We start from the raw sequence: 16,852 nt of genomic DNA on the forward strand, positions 1-16,852 counted from the left end.
AGGGTTATCACACAATTAAAGGCCTTTCAAAAGCTAGCCTTATTTAACATATGAACAGTCCTTACAGAGAGAGATGAATCACACATAAAACACCTGTTACCTGTAACCAACAGCATTAAGTTAGCAGGGAGAGCATTCGACTGAAGCATATAGGCAATTGCATCACACACACATCAGACCAAATTCTGCCAGCAGACATGTCCGATGAAAACGGTCCGCGGACCGTTTTCATCGGACATGTCGGGTCGTGTGTACGAGGCCTAAGGTAAGTAACTCTGTGCTGTATAATACTAGTAGAAAAAGAAAATAAGGTATTCAGACATCCCAAAAACAAAACATGCAGGCTATATATAAATCACCGAATTTTCAAATACAGAATTATGTATAATGATAATTTTTACAGTTACTCTAAGTAATCTCTAGTAAGATTACTGAAATTATAATGGTTTCTATTTGTAACACCACCTCGCTACCTTCTCTCTGACTTGCAGGGTACATTGGTCAAAATTAACATTCATATAATATATTGTTTGTTCAAATAGAAAGCAATTTTCATCTTCATCCTTGCTTCATTAGGTTTGGCCATATTCAATGCAAAAAGGTTAATTTTAAATGCCAATTCCTAAATGTAACTTTTAGGCACGCAGCTAAATACTTGGCTTACCCACATACTGTGTATGTAAACGGTCTTATCTGTCAAAGTTTTGTTCAACCAGTATAGCAATCCAGACAGCCAATGTTATTAAGCGTAGCAAGGTTCTTTACTCCCAGAGATGTATTTTCAGAATAAACTGTACTCAGGCAATACAGCCTGGTGTAGGACCTGTCCTGACTGTGACTGTACAGTGAAGGAGTAGTGCCACACTGATCATTCTTCTCTCTCCTTATGTCAGGAAGTCCCCAGTGTTAAGACAAAAAGCACTGTGTAATGCAGCAAAGACCCTACAGTGTTGCCCACCTTTTTACAGCTCTATGTATAAATGTCTTAACAATCGTTATTTAAATCATTTAAATGCATAAATTCTGTCCTTAGAATTGGTTTATGCATCTATTTTTTTTTTTTTTTGGGCTTCTATTTTCATTAATTTTTTAACTAGTGATCCTGACAGTAATATTATTCCTGTGCTAGGGTGACAACGGTCACTTAGCCCCCATTCACACCAGATACGACTTCAAAGTGGTGTGACTTGGTCCGTTCTAAGCGTCATTTCAGGCCAACTTCAATGCGATTTCTAATAAATTCAATGTACTGTGACTTGCCTATGTCTAGTCAAAAAAAAGTACAGCATGTAACAGAATTATTTTTCCTTCTAGCACAATTGCCGGTAATTAAAAAAAATGGCCTCGTATGCCACGCAAAAAATCCATATCAGACTCTTACCAGTGCGTGCAGCATGGTAGGCCAAGAAAGAAGCCTCCTGAACCATACCAGGCCACATGCTCTCAACGCCTCAACATGTGGAGGGGGGGTGCTTTGGGGTGAGGGAGATCCCCCCAAAAGCACCTTGTTCCCACATTGATGAGGACAAGGGCCTCTTCCAAACAAACCTGGTGGTTGTGCGACCTATCAGAATCTGGAAGCCTTCTTTAACAAGGGGGCCCCCAGATCATTCACCCCTACTTAGTCACCAAAATAGTGCAAAGTAAATAAAGACACACCAACAGTTTTTGACAAGTCCTTGTATTGAAAAAATAAATAAAAAAATAAAAGTCCCCTGAAGTAGATCCAATGTCAATCACGATGATTGACAGTTCTTAAACAATTAAAGGTGGGGGGGCAACCGATGACATTGCTGAGTGACCCCACCCCCTTGTGACATTATCTCCCGGGGACATACTGGGTCAATGACATCACAAGGGAGTGGGGTCATCGTGATTGACATTGGATCCACCTAAGGGGACATTTATTTACTTAATAAAGGACTAGTCAAAAACTGTTGTGTTTTTATTTACTTTTCACTTGTTGGGTGAATGTGTAGGGGTATTATATACCCCTACTCATTCACATAGGGAGAGGGGCGAGATCTGGGTGTCCCTTGTTAAAGGGGGTTCCAGATTCTGATAAGACTCCCCCCGCACCCCCATAACCACTGGGCCAGGGTTGTGGGGAAGAGGGCCTTCTCTTCATCAACGTGGGTTAAAAATAAAGTGAAAACGGTCTCAAAGTCACGCTGATATGGACACAGGCATAACTTCAGTGTGATTTACATTACAGTCTATGAGAGATAAATCGCACTGAAGTCGGGAAAAAGTAATACATGAACTACTTTTCAAAACACACAACTTTACGTCGCAGCAATTAAGACAGAGCCATAGAAATAAATTAGGTACGACTTCAGGTGCGATTTGGAAATCACACCTGAATTCGCATAGGTGTGACAGGGGGCTTACTGTACTGTACTTAACGTATTTATGGATCAACAGAGCTGTCACCTTAGGATGCTTGGCAGTGATGTGTGGTTGACAGCCCCTGACCCCGCAAGCCTAAATCCAATCATCAATGGCATCCATCATAATTCTAACATCACATGTTCACATTAAATTCCAAAAAACAGCTTGCCTTAATATTTTAGGATTCATTAGATTCTTCTCATTGAGTTATTTCTATGTAGCGACAGATCCAGATTAGAGTATTGTGCAGTAAAAAAACAAAACTTACACTTTTCATCTGTTTTATCCTTTATGGCAATTGTATCATTGCTCAAAGACACAGTCTGTTCATTGAGAATATCTGTCCTAATTGCAGGAATCTTTGGGGTGGAGATGAGGCGGCCTTCATAGGAGTATAAATACAGACTACCCCCATCCACTAGAAGGAAATGCCTGCAAGAAATCAAGGAAGGAAGTGACCAAAAAGCAGGTACACAGTCAACAAACTGTACTTATTCAAAGCACCCTTTAGCAAATAGAGCTGTGGTCTTACACTGACAATCCATTGGCTCAATGATGTATTGCCAGCTGCACATTTTAGCTACTTTCCAGGTTGTCACAAGTGAAGTCTGTTCGTGTGCTTGCATTTATGCTGAGTTTTGACCAGTTTAATTTTTTTTTTACAGTAGGTAGACAGCTGGATTAGATTAACACCGTAGATTTTTTTAACACCGTACTTTGCAGCCTTTAACAAGGCATTTAATCCAGTCCTCTAATGCACTCTAGAGCAGGGAAGAGGAATGTAGAAAGGAATGCCTTTCATGTGTTCCTAAACACAGAGCATATGGCTTATTGGAAAGGGGTGCCATAACATAGAGCTTCTCATTTAAATTAGCCATGTGCATGGAAAAGTATTTGACACTTCCTAGGCTTATTTCACCACTTCATTGCCAAAAGATGGCTAAACTTTGTAACGCATTTAATAGTGAAGTAAAATGTTTTGGGGAAATTTTTGCAACACCACGTTAATTGGTACGGGTGTCTTGTCTCTTCCTATTTAAAATAAATGGCGTAGCGTCTTTTGTGCAGAATTTATTTCTCATGAGTGCAATGCCCACTCTTTGGATGCACTGAAAAGAGTAGTCTAAAAACACCAAACACCAATTAGCTAATACGAATTAGCATTTATGTTCACATGTTTTATTTATGGTTGATCTATCTTGTGATTTAGCATTAAAACAGCTCCATTAGGAACAGATTACCTGAGCCTGAGGGTGGCACATTGTGTAATGCAATAGTGGTCAACTTGATAAGGAAAAGGGGCCTTTAAGTGCAGCCCCTGACATCATCAAAAGGCCACATATAATATTTTGTTTATGGAATGCTACAGAAAATAGTTATGCCGCGTACACACGATTGGTCAAACCGATGAGAACGGTCTGATGGACCGTTTTCATCGGACCAAACCGATCGTGTGTGGGCCCCATCAGTTATTTATCCATAGGTTAAAAAAAAGCAATCTTGTTTTAAATTTAACCGATGGATACCTAACCGATAGAAAAAAAAACGATCGTTTGTAGGCACGTCCATCGGTTAAAAATCCACGCATGCTCAGAATCAAGTCGACGCATGCTTGGAAGCATTGAACTTCGTTTTTTTCAGCACGTCGTTGTGTTTTACGTCACCGCGTTCTGACACGATCGTTTTTTAAACGATGGTGTGTAGGCACGACTGACCATCAGTCAGCTTCATCGGTTAACCTATGAAAACGGTCCATCAGACCGTTTTCATCGGATGGACCAATTGTGTGTACAGGGCATTAGAGATTTGAGATACTACAGTAAATAATCAGAGACAAGAAGTGTGGTTGGAAATTGGAGCATGCTGCAGAATATCGCCAGAGACTAAGCACACATTACAAGAGACTTATGCCCCATACAGACGATCGGGATTCCACGCAGTAAAAAGTCAGCCCGGAATCCTGTGTACACACCAGAAGTTTTCCCGTCTGGAAAACTGTGGCGAGAGCTTTGGCCAGGTATCCCAGCCATGTGTATGCTCCACCGCAATGTTTCCCATAGGGAAACTGCCGGGAAAAAGACTGCGGGGAATCGCGGCAGGAAAAAAAAAGAACATGTTCTAATTTTTCCTGCCGCGATTCCCGGGAAATCTGCCATGGAGCATACGCACAGCTAGTTTTTCCCGGCCAAAAGCTGTCGTGGCAGTTTTCCCGACGGGAAAACTGGTCGTGTGTACGAGGCATTAGAGATCATTACTACTACAGTACCCTTACATGTCAGCCACTTATAAGTTATTGGAACCATATTATTTCTCAATTATTTTTTTAAACACTTTTGGGATGTGCCTGACAGGTTACACCTCAATGCCCCATAATTCTTCTGACCAACAGTTTGTAGAGACAGGGACACAAATCAGAGTCCCAATCTGGCCAGACTGAAATTATCAAGCATTGAACTCAAGCATTGCAGAGATATGTGCAATTTATACTCTGCACATACTCCTTTCTGCTCCACCAATCTAGCATTCATGGTGAAGTAAAGAATGAAAAAGCAGTTTGTGCTACAAAAGGTTTTTAGATGTACTTACTATATACAATTTGTACCCATAAGATAGCGAATTCGCAAAAATGTGTCAGGTAGAAGCTATAAGAAATTATACAACAGTCAATAACCCTAGGTTTCCTTAGATGCTATTTGTGGTATTCTTTGTGAATGAATTGCTATGTACATGCTATAAAAAGGATTTTATGTATTTTTATACAATTTTTTTAAACATATAAAAGGACTATAGATTCACTTAGAATAAGACAATGGAATTTAAAATGGTTACGAAAATTATTTCAAACCTTTCGCACTGCAAGATCAAGCTGACACTTCCTTCTTTGAGGTCAAATATCAGTGGTGTATTCCAGTTCTTTGTGCTATGGAAGAAAATAAATATATTGTATTGGTTTCTGAATAACAGATAGATTGACATGTTACATAAATGTTATCCTTTATTGTAAAGCTAGTAGTTCACATTCAACCAGTCTTGTTCTGTAATGTTGAAGAAGTTTCCCTGCTTACCAAGCAGCTTCTTCAATTTCAATAAGCATCTATATGCGGATGACTCACAAATCTACCTCTTTACGCCTCACTCCTTCAGTCTCCTCTTGCATTACTAACTTACTGACATATCAACATGAATGTAGTAAAACTTTCTCAAACTAAATCTTTTTAAAACTGAGCTTGTAATATTCCCCCCCCCCTTGCCCTCCTCCCTAACTTTTCCATAAGGATCAATAATGCAACCATTAGTCCCTCCCCTAATGCCAGGGTATTAGGTTTAATCCTAGGCCATGACCTGTCCTTTCAGCCCATATTGAATCACTGTCAAAAGCTTGTAAACTTCACCTCTGTAACATCTCTAAAATGTGCCCCTTTTTAAATAATAAAACCACCAAATTACTCATTCACTCCCTTGTTATCTCTTGCTTTAACTATAGCAACTACCTTCTCTTAGGTCTACCCCCCTTAAGTCTATAAGGAATGCTGCTGCTAGATTTATCTACCTTACCAACATTATCAGTGTCACCCCTCTGCCAATTCCTCCACTGTCTTCCAATTGCCCAGCAAATTAAATTGAAAATACTAACATACTAAGCCATTCACAACTATGTCCTAAGCTACATCACCAATCTTGTCCTAAAAGATCACCCAACCCATCCGCTCTGCTCCTCCCAAGACCTTCTGCTCTGTAGCTTTCTTGTCTCCTCCTCCCATGCTTGTCTCCAGTACTTCTCCAGAGCTTCTCCCATCCTCTGGAACTCTCTACCCAATTAAAAAAATCACAACCACTCATAATGGTAGAAAGACCTAAAAAATTTAGGAAATCTACAAAACTGTTTTTTTTGGCATCCCTATTGTTATTTTACCATTTGGAGAAAAAAATGGGAATATTTTTTTAGAGAATCTGTAAATAAGCACAACTGTCAAAAACAGTTTTTCGTAAAAAAAAAAAAAAGTTAACAAATCATGTTAATAAATATTTTAGATGAAAATTAGCATTTTGAATATACTGTATGTGACTAATTTTGTACAGACCTCATAAAGTGTCATAAGAGATACTCATTTGACTATAACAGGCAGTACAGCCTTAAAAAAAGTAACTTTTTTTGTTTTCTGCAGCTGTTCACAAATCTGGAATTCTCTTCTATCTAATAAGGGCCTAGATCATGAACTCACAACAATGGAGCTAGGGGCCAGCCTTTCACTTTGTAAGCTAGATGACCAGACTTAAAACAGAGAGCTACAAAAACAATTACTTGAAAGGTTTTTCTTGGCGTTAGTCCAGATGTTTTAATTCTTCTTCTTCTCTTAGAGGCAGAGTGGATTAGCAACAACAGTACCACCTGCTTCCTATGACAGTATTTCAACAAAGGATGCGAGTTTGGTATGGCATTGGCTTAAAAGACCTTTGTCCTACACATGATTGAAAAGCAATGAATCAGAGGAAACCGTTCATAGACAGACAACCTACTTACCTAAAAACATAACACTGGAGAGACGTGGAAACCACTAGATGTCCATATTTCAGCGTTGCCTTAATAACTCTGTCACGGAACTCCAACAAATCTACAGCATCATTAATTACATTACGAACCTAGAAACACAGAAATACTATGTAGTCACAACCCGACTGGCCAATTTCACCATAATTTGTAAATCGCTATACTTTTAACAGTGGAATGAAAAAAGACTGGATAAGCTTATGACTGGCTAAGCATACTTCATATAAGCAAAGTACTTTTTATACATAGGAATCTTCTTATACTTGGCATGTTCTGTTGCCTTGCCAATGTTAATTAGGGTTAAATAGATCTAAACCCAGTCGCTAATATCTAATATAAAAACACATTTTTTTAACTTACTAATAAAATCCATTTCTTGGAGTACAGTACAGGACACAGGATCTTTATTCTTTAGCCATGGAATGTCCAAAAGCAGTATAACTGAAAAGCTGACAATACAACATACAAATGCCAATGCCAATTACACCCAAAACTGGCACCAGAGGAGGACTAAACACCCACCTTATGAAACTTAAACAAGTGGACAGAAGACCAGGTGGAACCCTTGCAAATCTGAGAAACAGATACCTAATGCTACAGAAGCCCATGAAGCACTAAGGCATCTGCTAGAGCAGGCATCGCTAAATAGCAAAATGCGGTACAGATCTGGACCAAGTCACTGCTCCAATCTGCACCAAAAGTCATGTAATTTAGGAGCCGATTCTTTAATCCTGGCTTCGACCACTGCCATTCCATAGGCAGAGCAGAGAGTGAGAGGCAGGATATCAATGAACAGAGAGTGGGAGGCACAGTCGCACTGTATGGAGGATGGGAGCAGGAGCTGCATGAGTTAAAGTGTTATTAAACCCAGGACCCTGCATTCACTATATCTGGTCTCCCACAGTACAAAGAACATGAAAATGCAATAATTTTTGTAAATATAAACTGCTAAATACCTTATCTCATCAGCAGTATATAACAGTCTTATGACTTCTATTAGTGCCTGGTAAAGCTTGTAGGAGGCGTTTTCATACTGCACTGTGATGTCCTATCAGGATCCAGGACCCCTGACCCTTTGTCTGAAAAAAGCCAATTGGCCCTGTGTTGATCACAGGCACTCTCCTAATAAAAAATCAAATACATTTTCTAGCAGTATACACCAAACTGAGTAACTCTGTCTTATTTGGACCTGTTTTGGAGTCTGTGGAAGAAGAGGAGGATCTATGCATACAGGATTAAACAGCCTTTTTACACAATGCAAAGGATTAACCCCTTAGCTACCACAGTGTGTATAAAAAGCATGCTTTACTGCATATACAGACTGATTTTTCTGTTGTGGGTTTAGGAATACTTTAACTTTCCAGATTAACTAGCAGATGATTGGTTGTTAGGAGGTCAGGCAGTCCCAGCAACCAATTACCAGTTAGTAATTTAAAAAGTTTACTCCGACAGCTCCCTCTCCTGCCCTCCATTCGGTTTGTCTGTGCCTCCCACTCTCCACACTGTGTACAGTGGGAGAGCATGGGCAAGAGAACACGGCTGTGAATGCGTGTGTGTGTGTGTGTGGGGGGGGGGGTGATGTAAAAAGGGAAGCAGTGCTGTTGGGGGAAGATGGTGTGAAGGGAGGCAACTGATGTGGGGGGGCATATAATATAAAGGGGGTAGTGCTGTGGGAGGGGGGTGATGTAAAGGGGGGCAAGTACTGTGGGGAAGATGTAAAGGGGGGCAAGTGCTGTGGGGATGATGTAAATGGGGGCAAGTGCTGTGGGGGGTTAATGTAAAGAGGGGAAAGTGCTGTGGAGATGTAAAGGGGGTTTGCTGTGGGGGGTGGAGAAATGTAGAGGGGGGGTTAAATGCTGTGGGGAGGGAGCTGTCACAGGGAAACATATGGCAGTGGTGAAGGGGGTGGAGAAATGTGCAACATCCTGAACAAATATCTCAACTATGGATCAGAAGTCAGCGGTCTCTGAAACAGAAAGGTCAATTTGCCCCTTATGGTATTCAAGGCTAGCTTTTGATCTGGACAAGCCTTAAAGAAAGACCAGATGCATCCTTTAGAGTACTTCCTAGGATAAAATTTCATGGTCCTGCACCAAGCGGAATGGCTCTCATAGTGTGATGGTACACTTTGTGAGAGGTTAACTTTCTAACTTTTAAGGAGGGTAGGGATGACCGAATCTGATACTTTAGCACCTGGGCTTCAACAGCCAAGCTGGTAAAGCCAGTGACCAAGAAGCAGGATGGTGGACCTGGCCTTAGGTAGAAAGTCAAGGCAATCTAGAAGGGACCCCGGAGAGTCTGCAAGGAGTATAAGTGCGTCCAAGTACCATGTCCTCCTGGGCAAGTGTATCGTGATGAGAATCACTTGAATGGCCTCTATCTCAGTCCTATGGAGCAGTCTAGGGAGAAGCTGGAAAAGAGGAAGGGCATAGATGAGGTAAAACTGATCCTATGGAGTCACCAGAATCTCTACTGCAAAGGCCCAAGTGTGCCTGGACCTGGCATAAAACCTGTCCAGTGTGTTGTTGAATCTGAATGCCAAAAGATCCATTTCCGGCACCCCCCACCTGAAGAGCTTGAAACACCACTGGATAGTGAGCTCATTCCCCCAGATCCAGACGTGACGACTGAGAAAGTCTGCCTGCCAAATGTCCACACTTGGGATGTGGATGGCGGACAAGGCTGGAATGACAGTCCTACCCTTGTACGGTGCAACTTCTGGTGACTCCCTGATGGCTAATGTAGGCCAAGGTTGTGACAATGCCTGACTGGATCCTTGTTGAGTGACCTTGCAACTGAGAGGTCCAGCAGTAAAGGAACAACCAAATCATCCTAAGTTACAGGATGTTGATAAGTATACAAGTTTCCTCCGACATCCAAGTCCCCTACACTGAGATGACATGCAGAACTCCTCCATAGCGCGACAGGCTTGCATGGGTCATGAGAACTTTGCACATCTTTGGGGGGAAAGGATTTCCCTAAAAGCAGCAATAGGTTGAAAATCCAGTCTGGCTATGAACATCAGGCACATGGGGGCGACCCAAGGACTGAGTTTATTTATCCTGCGCTGCCAGAATGTTGAGTTGCAACAGTCTAGAGTAAAATTGAGCATGCAGAACAGCCTTGACGGAGGCTACCATCAGGCTCATAACCTTCATGCAGTTATGAATTGAGGGTCCATCCTGACACTGAGGGGCGCAGGCATGAGACCAGAGGAACAGAAATTAGCCTCAGCTATTTAAATATGAATGCCCTATTATTTACATATGAATGACAGTTATTTACATGTAAACACAGGGTCTGCAGGTGAGTGATCTGTACACAACAATAGGGCAGAGCTGGGCAGCATTAGTAGCAGCACTTCACACTGAGATATCAGGACACAGCACAGGGCTAAAACTTCAAGGGACAAGGGAATTTAAACTGGGATAGTTGGTAAGTATGAGGCAGCTGCTTTGGGCCCCACAACAATGACAGGTCCCAGGGCAGCTGCCCCTTTTGCCCTGCCTTAAAGACGGCCCTGGTTTCACCCTAAATACAGGTGTTATGAAACAAGGTACAAACGGTGGAGTTAGTCTTTTATCTTTGTATTTGGATCCACATATAATGTGTGAACTGATTTTTTTCACAGCCTTTTTCACACCTGAAGACAGTGAAGTCCATCTTAAAGCCAATTATTAAAATACAATTTAGAAGTGGGTGTTCAACTGAAATTAATATGTTACAGACCAGACAGATCACAACAAAGCTGTGAAAGACAGGGACAAGATCACACTGAAATTAAAGAGGAGCGCCAGGCTCCTTCAAAAAAAGTCAGCAGCTACAAATCCTGTAGCTGCTGACTTTTAATATTATGACACTTACCTGTCCAGTGATCCCACTGTGTCTTAACCCCAGGCGATTTTTCCATTGGCTCTCGGGTGCTTCTGCCGTCATTGCTTGTAAGGGAACCCGGCAGTGAAGCCTTGCAGCTTTGTAGCCGATTCCCTACTGTGCATGCGCAAAGCGAGCTGTGCTTTGTGAATGTCTCAGTAGCGGGGGAAGGAGGAGGTGGGATGAACTTCCAGGTGATCTTGTCGCAGTGAGATCACACAGAAGTGGGAGTTGGTACCTGTCAAAACAAGGTACCTGCTTCCCCCTCCATCGAAAGGTGCCAAATGTGGCACTGGAGGGGAGGCAGATAAGTAGAGCTTCCCCTTTTGGGTGGAGCTCCACTTTAACTCCAGTTGACTGTTCAGTACAAGTTAACAGTAAATTGCTCAAGCTAAAACTCATTGTGTATGATTAAGTTGCCTTTCGTCCTGAAGTGTACAAATAAGATAGATAATTTTAACTGTTAACCTATAACTTAAAATTAACATATCCCCTAAACCTTACCCTTAGTTACATAGTTAATTAGTTACATATTTAATCTGGTTGAAAAAAGCCCATCCATTTCAACAAAAGGGTTTCTATCCATTAAGTCTTACACCCTATCTTTAGCTTGCAACCTAAACTCTTTAAATGCATGCCAAACTTAATCCCTATGGTGCACCTTAACTATTAGAGCAAAAATATTAAACACACTCCTGGCACTAAAAACCACTGACCCCATCCCAAAATTGACATTAGAAAGTCAAAGAAGATTTTTGTTTACATAGAATGAGAATGAATGTTGTAGGTGAAACTCTGACTTGACTATTGCTATGATGTAAAAAGAGAAAGAAAGAGACACCTGTTTTTAGGACAAAACTTTTATACAATAAATATATAATTATATATATATATATTTATAATCAGAGAAAAAAATAACCTGCATTGCACGTCTCTTGATTAAAGTTACTTCAAAATTCCTCCATTCCCAATGCTGTTCAATGACATGAGCAAAAATAACGTGGCCATTTCCGCAAGCTCCGGCAACCTGGGTTCCATCGACAGACCAAGCAATACTGAAGATGCTGCCTGTATTTGGTTTTTCCAAAGCATAGGACCACTGCAAATGTAAAAAGATTTTTGTTATAATCAACCTCTGTAATACATAATAATCTGGTACACTTTTACAGCTCAAGGCTGCTCATCAATTAATGAAAATCACAGGTTGCCAATGTGTTAGTTATTGATGGGATTTGGCATAGTGCTTTCATGCATCACAGTAAGAAAATAATCTCAGATAATACCACAGAACCAAACAAAAATGTCAAATGGTAATAATGTGAGTATTCCCTCTTAAATTGCTTAGATTGTGCAATCTAACCTCAAAAGCATGCCTTTTCATTATTTATTTGTATTCTCTTGCTCTCAGTAAAGTGTCAGACTGTAAGATCATCTTCCTCGAACCAATGCTGACTGCAGCCTGGACATACTGTTAGCTCTTAGCTCTAAACTCAGGCAGGAGAAATATCAGCCTTCACAGAGGCCTTGGAGCCATATCCAATGGATGAGTCACTGGTGACAGAAGGTTCCTAGGTGAGGAAACCATGTCCCCTAAAGGAGTCACGCTCTATGGGAGACCTGTGGCAAGCATCAACATCTCCCTAGTCTTGCCAACAAAGGACCAACTCAATAGCATAAGACAGCCCTAGAAATTTCCACTTGCTTTCTCGTATTAGGCGAGTGGAAATAAGCTAAGGGCGAGTGTGGAGCCGCATTGGAGGAGATGGGGGCTGGATAACACCCCCCTGTCATCCAATTAAGTTAGGCTGTCCCTCTGTCTTCTTCAATATCCCTTGAAGCAGCCGGAGTTGGTGGGTGGAGCCAGGGTGTGGCTGCCTCCTCAACTTCTCCCAAAGACTTGTTCACTCAAGCTGAGGAGGAGAGACCACAGCAGCCCCAGGAGTGTTCATTTCCAAGCAATGCTGTAAGTGACTGAGCACATTGTCATGGCATAAAGTCCTAACCTTCCACTATCTCAACCAATACTAACCAAACTTGCCACTATACCACCCTATACTACCCAAACCTGCCACTATACCGCCCTATACTACCCAAACATTGGCACTATACTGCCCTACATTACACCGCCCTATACTATCCAAACCTGGCACTATACCACCTTATACTACACAACCCCACCACTAAACCACCATATACTACCCCAAACCTGCTAAACAGTGCCTATAGTAGCCAATCATATTATATTTATCACAGTCAGATCAATTAAATAGGCTTAATGTTAATATTGTTAACATTTATTTTTGTAACCTAATTCTGCATAAAACATTTAACAGTGTTTCATGAGATAATTTACGAGGGCGTGTTTAGGGGCGCGGCAGGGTAGGGGTTGGGTGGGGCAACTGGTGGCGAGTAACTCTTAAGGCCTGGCTAGTAGCTCAGGAGTTGAAATTTTGAGCCCGACATAAGGTATATGTTCGGTTTGTGAACCTCCAGCTGAGGAGTTTTCACCAGCAATGGCATTGCTTGTCTGACATGGTTCTTACAGTTAGACATTAGGCTTCATTTCTGCACTTGAATACCAGTACTCACACAAACTTTAGAGTGACCGACTACTCATACAAATGTACATTCATAAGTAATTTGCCTTAACGTGTAACCTAAAATCGAAACTTCACTCTAAAGGGGAAGATTTGCATTATGTCCTCCTCCCCCTCTCTTCAATCCATAGCACAAGTGTCATTTCTCTCTGCTGTCTCTTTTCTCTGCTATCTGCATAAGTCACTTTTGACAAGTTTTCCTGACACCAAGAGGAAAAAAAAAGGTGACAGGGGAGGAAGCTCCAGCACACATCCTGTGATTGCAAGCCTCAGCTCTGTTTCTGTGTGATGGGGTGTGTGTCCCTTCCCCCCAATCACATCTCCTCATTAAGTTCTGCAGAGTGTAAATTTGGCTCCCTGCTTTCTGAAAGCTCAGTCAAGCTGTATAAATTCTGGACTTTGAATAGATGTAGAGGACAGAGGGCTGCAGAAAAACTGGCAAAACTTATGTAGGAGAATTTGTGTAGTCTCTGTGTATCACCTGAAGCCAGTCACTTCAGTAGGTATATGTAAGGGTTTAAAACCACTTTAACAGGGAGCTGTGGTGGCTCAACGCGATTGGCACTGCGCTGACAAGCCATTCACCTCTGCAGCTAGGGGTTCGGATCCCGGTCTCGGCTACATGTGAATTGAGTTTGGTGGTCTCAGCCCGGCTCCCGGTGGGTGTGCTATGCGAGGTAAGCCTGCACTTAGTACGCCCACCCCCCCTCCTACAAAAACCACCACACTTACACGCACTCGAAATTGGGTTAACATGCACGTACTTTGACCACGCGGTCTCTAAAAAGAGAGGCAAAGGACTAATGGGGCTGGTTGAGCGGGCTAGATCCTCTCACTCCCTTATAGGAAGTCCCTCTGCCCCGTTGGGCTTCAAAGCGGAGCAGGTAGGGCGGGGCTGTGTGGGAGGACCCCCTCACGCACCCACCATTGCCACCCGGGGCATGGAGAAAGATGGCAGATTGCCTCTGGGGGAGGCATGCCTACTCCCAACTCCTGCAGTCCGACTCCTCTCTCGAGTACACGCACAAAATACACTTTAAAAAAAAAGAAAAAAAAAACACTTTAAAATGTGACACTTATACTGTAAATGAAAGAAATCCCCCCCCCCTATATTTGAGATATCACTGCCCAGATTGCCAGGCCACATGTAAACAATATCTTCCCAAATGGATACTTATTCTTAGCAATATCCAGGTACAAGCAGAGCACATGCACTGGCCTGGCTGGGAAAGTTTGGACAACAGTACATAGTAGTAAGTCTGTTCTCCCATTCTCGTGATCCAGGCACTGCTGCATTATTTTTTAGTATTAGATATCATGGGTATCATTTTTCGGCATGAAAAAAACAACGTTTAACAAAATATATGTCATTTAAAATGATTGGGTGTGGGCTTCACATCATTTTTCGGGTTCTGAAAAACGACAATTTTTTTTCCCGAACATGCTGCATTTTTTAACGACGTTTTAAATTATGTCGTTTTTCGGGTTGTAAAAAATGATCGTGTGTGGGTTAAAACAACGATAAAAACCCGCGCATGTTCAGAAGCAAGTTATGAGATGGGTAAAACTACCATTCATAATGGAGTAAGCACATTCATCACGCTGTAACAGACAGATAAGCGCAATTGTCTTTTACTAACAGGAAATCGGCAACAGCAGCCCCAAGGGTGGCGTCATCCGCATGGAACTTCCCCTTTATAGTGCCGTCGTACGTCACAGTGCTTTGCTAGAGCATTTTTTAAAAACGATAGTGTGTGGGCAACATCGTTTTAATGATGAAGTTGAAAAAAACTACGTTTCTTCTACATGCCGAAAAACATAGTTTTTTTTCATGACGAAAAATTATCGTGTGTACGCGGCATTAGAACTAGGGGTTGTCCCGATATCACTTTTTTGAGACCGAGTACAAGTTAGATTTTTTTTCCAAGTACTCGGCGATACCGATTACCGATACTTTTTTTTACTCAGCCCTGTTGGGGGTCTTTGGAGAGATATCAGGGGTCTTAACAGACCTCTGACATCTCCCCTTTTAAGATAGAGAAAGGGACCAAGGACACAGATTCCCCAGTCCCTTTCTCAGCAGCCTCAGCTAAGAATGGAGAGAAGCTCCCTTCCATTCATAAACTGAAGCATCGTAAACACAGGTTACGATGCTCAGTTATATGAATGGACAGAGTCAGTGATCACTGACTCTGTTCATTCGGAAAAGGTAGGAGCCGGTTTAGCGGCTCCTACCTCCATCCTGACAAATTGAGGGGGGAAAGCGGCACAGACGGGGGGAGAAGACGGCACGAACGGGGGAAAAGACAACACGGGGGAAAAGACAACACGGGGGAAAAGACAGCATGGAGCACAGGGGAAAGACAGCACGGGGGGAGAAGACTTGCAACTCCCCTGCCTGCCCAGGTATCGGGTGAGGCATCGGAGCATTTACAAGTACTCTGGTAAATGCTCGGTATCGGTACCAATACTAGTATCGGTATATCCCTACTTAGAACCCCTGTAGGGTTTTTTTTTAATTGCTGATATGCAGACCTCAGATAGAGAGATTTCCCTTCACTGTCAGAGTGACAACAATAAGGGAGGGGAACACTTCAACAGCTACACAAACCAAAAAAAAAATACTTTAATTAGCAGAGTGATGCCGCGTACACATGATCGGAATTTCCGACAAGAAATGTTCGATGTGAGCTTTTGGTCGAAAATTCCGACAGTGTGTAGGCCCCATCGGACATTTTCTGTCGGAAATTTGAGAGCTGGTTCTCAATTTTTCCGACAGAAAAAGTTCCTGTCGAAATTCCGATAGTCTGTATGCAATTCTGACGCATAAAAATCCTACGCATGCTTGGAATGAATTCGACGCATGCTCAGAATCATTGAACTTCATTTTTCTCGGCTCGTCGTAGTGTTGTACGTCACCGCATTTTTGACGTTCCGAATTTCCAAAAACATTTGTGTGACCGTGTGTATGCAACACAAGTTTGAGCCGTCAGAAAACAATCCGTCAGAAAAACAATTCACGGTTTTGTTGTCGGAATTTCAGATCGTGTGTACGTGGCATGAGGGTAGGTTAAAACCAACAACTTTGTATTGCTCTATGTCTGGAGATATTCCCTACGTTCCTGATTAGTGAAGCCGTAAAAACGATTGAAGAGAAATCTCACAGTGTGTCCTCCTGTGGAGGAATTACCCTAACTTCCGGTCTTAGAAATGCAACAGGAAATGAGAGGAAATCATCTTAAAAGTGAGAACTGCCATCTTAGACCCCTTGTACATGGGCACAGTTAGGCAATGACACCCAGGCATTAAACCGAATTTAAGGCTTTAAGTGCATCAAAACCAGGTAATAGTCACCAGACAGCCCCATATAGATTGCCACAGCCATGAAATTCAGCTCTGCGATGGAGCAAATAAAATAAGGCATGTCATATTTGGCAATACT

General features: G+C 42.1%; 1 protein-coding gene across 2 annotated transcripts in view; it reads right to left on the reverse strand.

Annotated features, from left to right (window-relative positions):
* Positions 1–16,852, reverse strand: part of IFT80 (intraflagellar transport 80) — a 225,091-nt gene that overhangs the window by 81,488 nt on the left and 126,751 nt on the right. For both annotated transcript variants that reach the window (XM_040349275.1, XM_040349274.1), the window contains exons 9-12: positions 11,733–11,912; positions 6,914–7,032; positions 5,237–5,311; positions 2,660–2,823 (exon numbers count right to left, since the gene is read on the reverse strand). In XM_040349275.1, coding sequence (XP_040205209.1) covers positions 2,660–2,823; positions 5,237–5,311; positions 6,914–7,032; positions 11,733–11,912 — 538 coding nt within the window. The remainder of the gene's footprint in view (positions 1–2,659; positions 2,824–5,236; positions 5,312–6,913; positions 7,033–11,732; positions 11,913–16,852) is intronic.

The sequence above is a fragment of the Rana temporaria genome, chromosome 4 (assembly GCF_905171775.1).
Source record: "Rana temporaria chromosome 4, aRanTem1.1, whole genome shotgun sequence".
Lineage (NCBI taxonomy): Eukaryota > Metazoa > Chordata > Amphibia > Anura > Ranidae > Rana > Rana temporaria.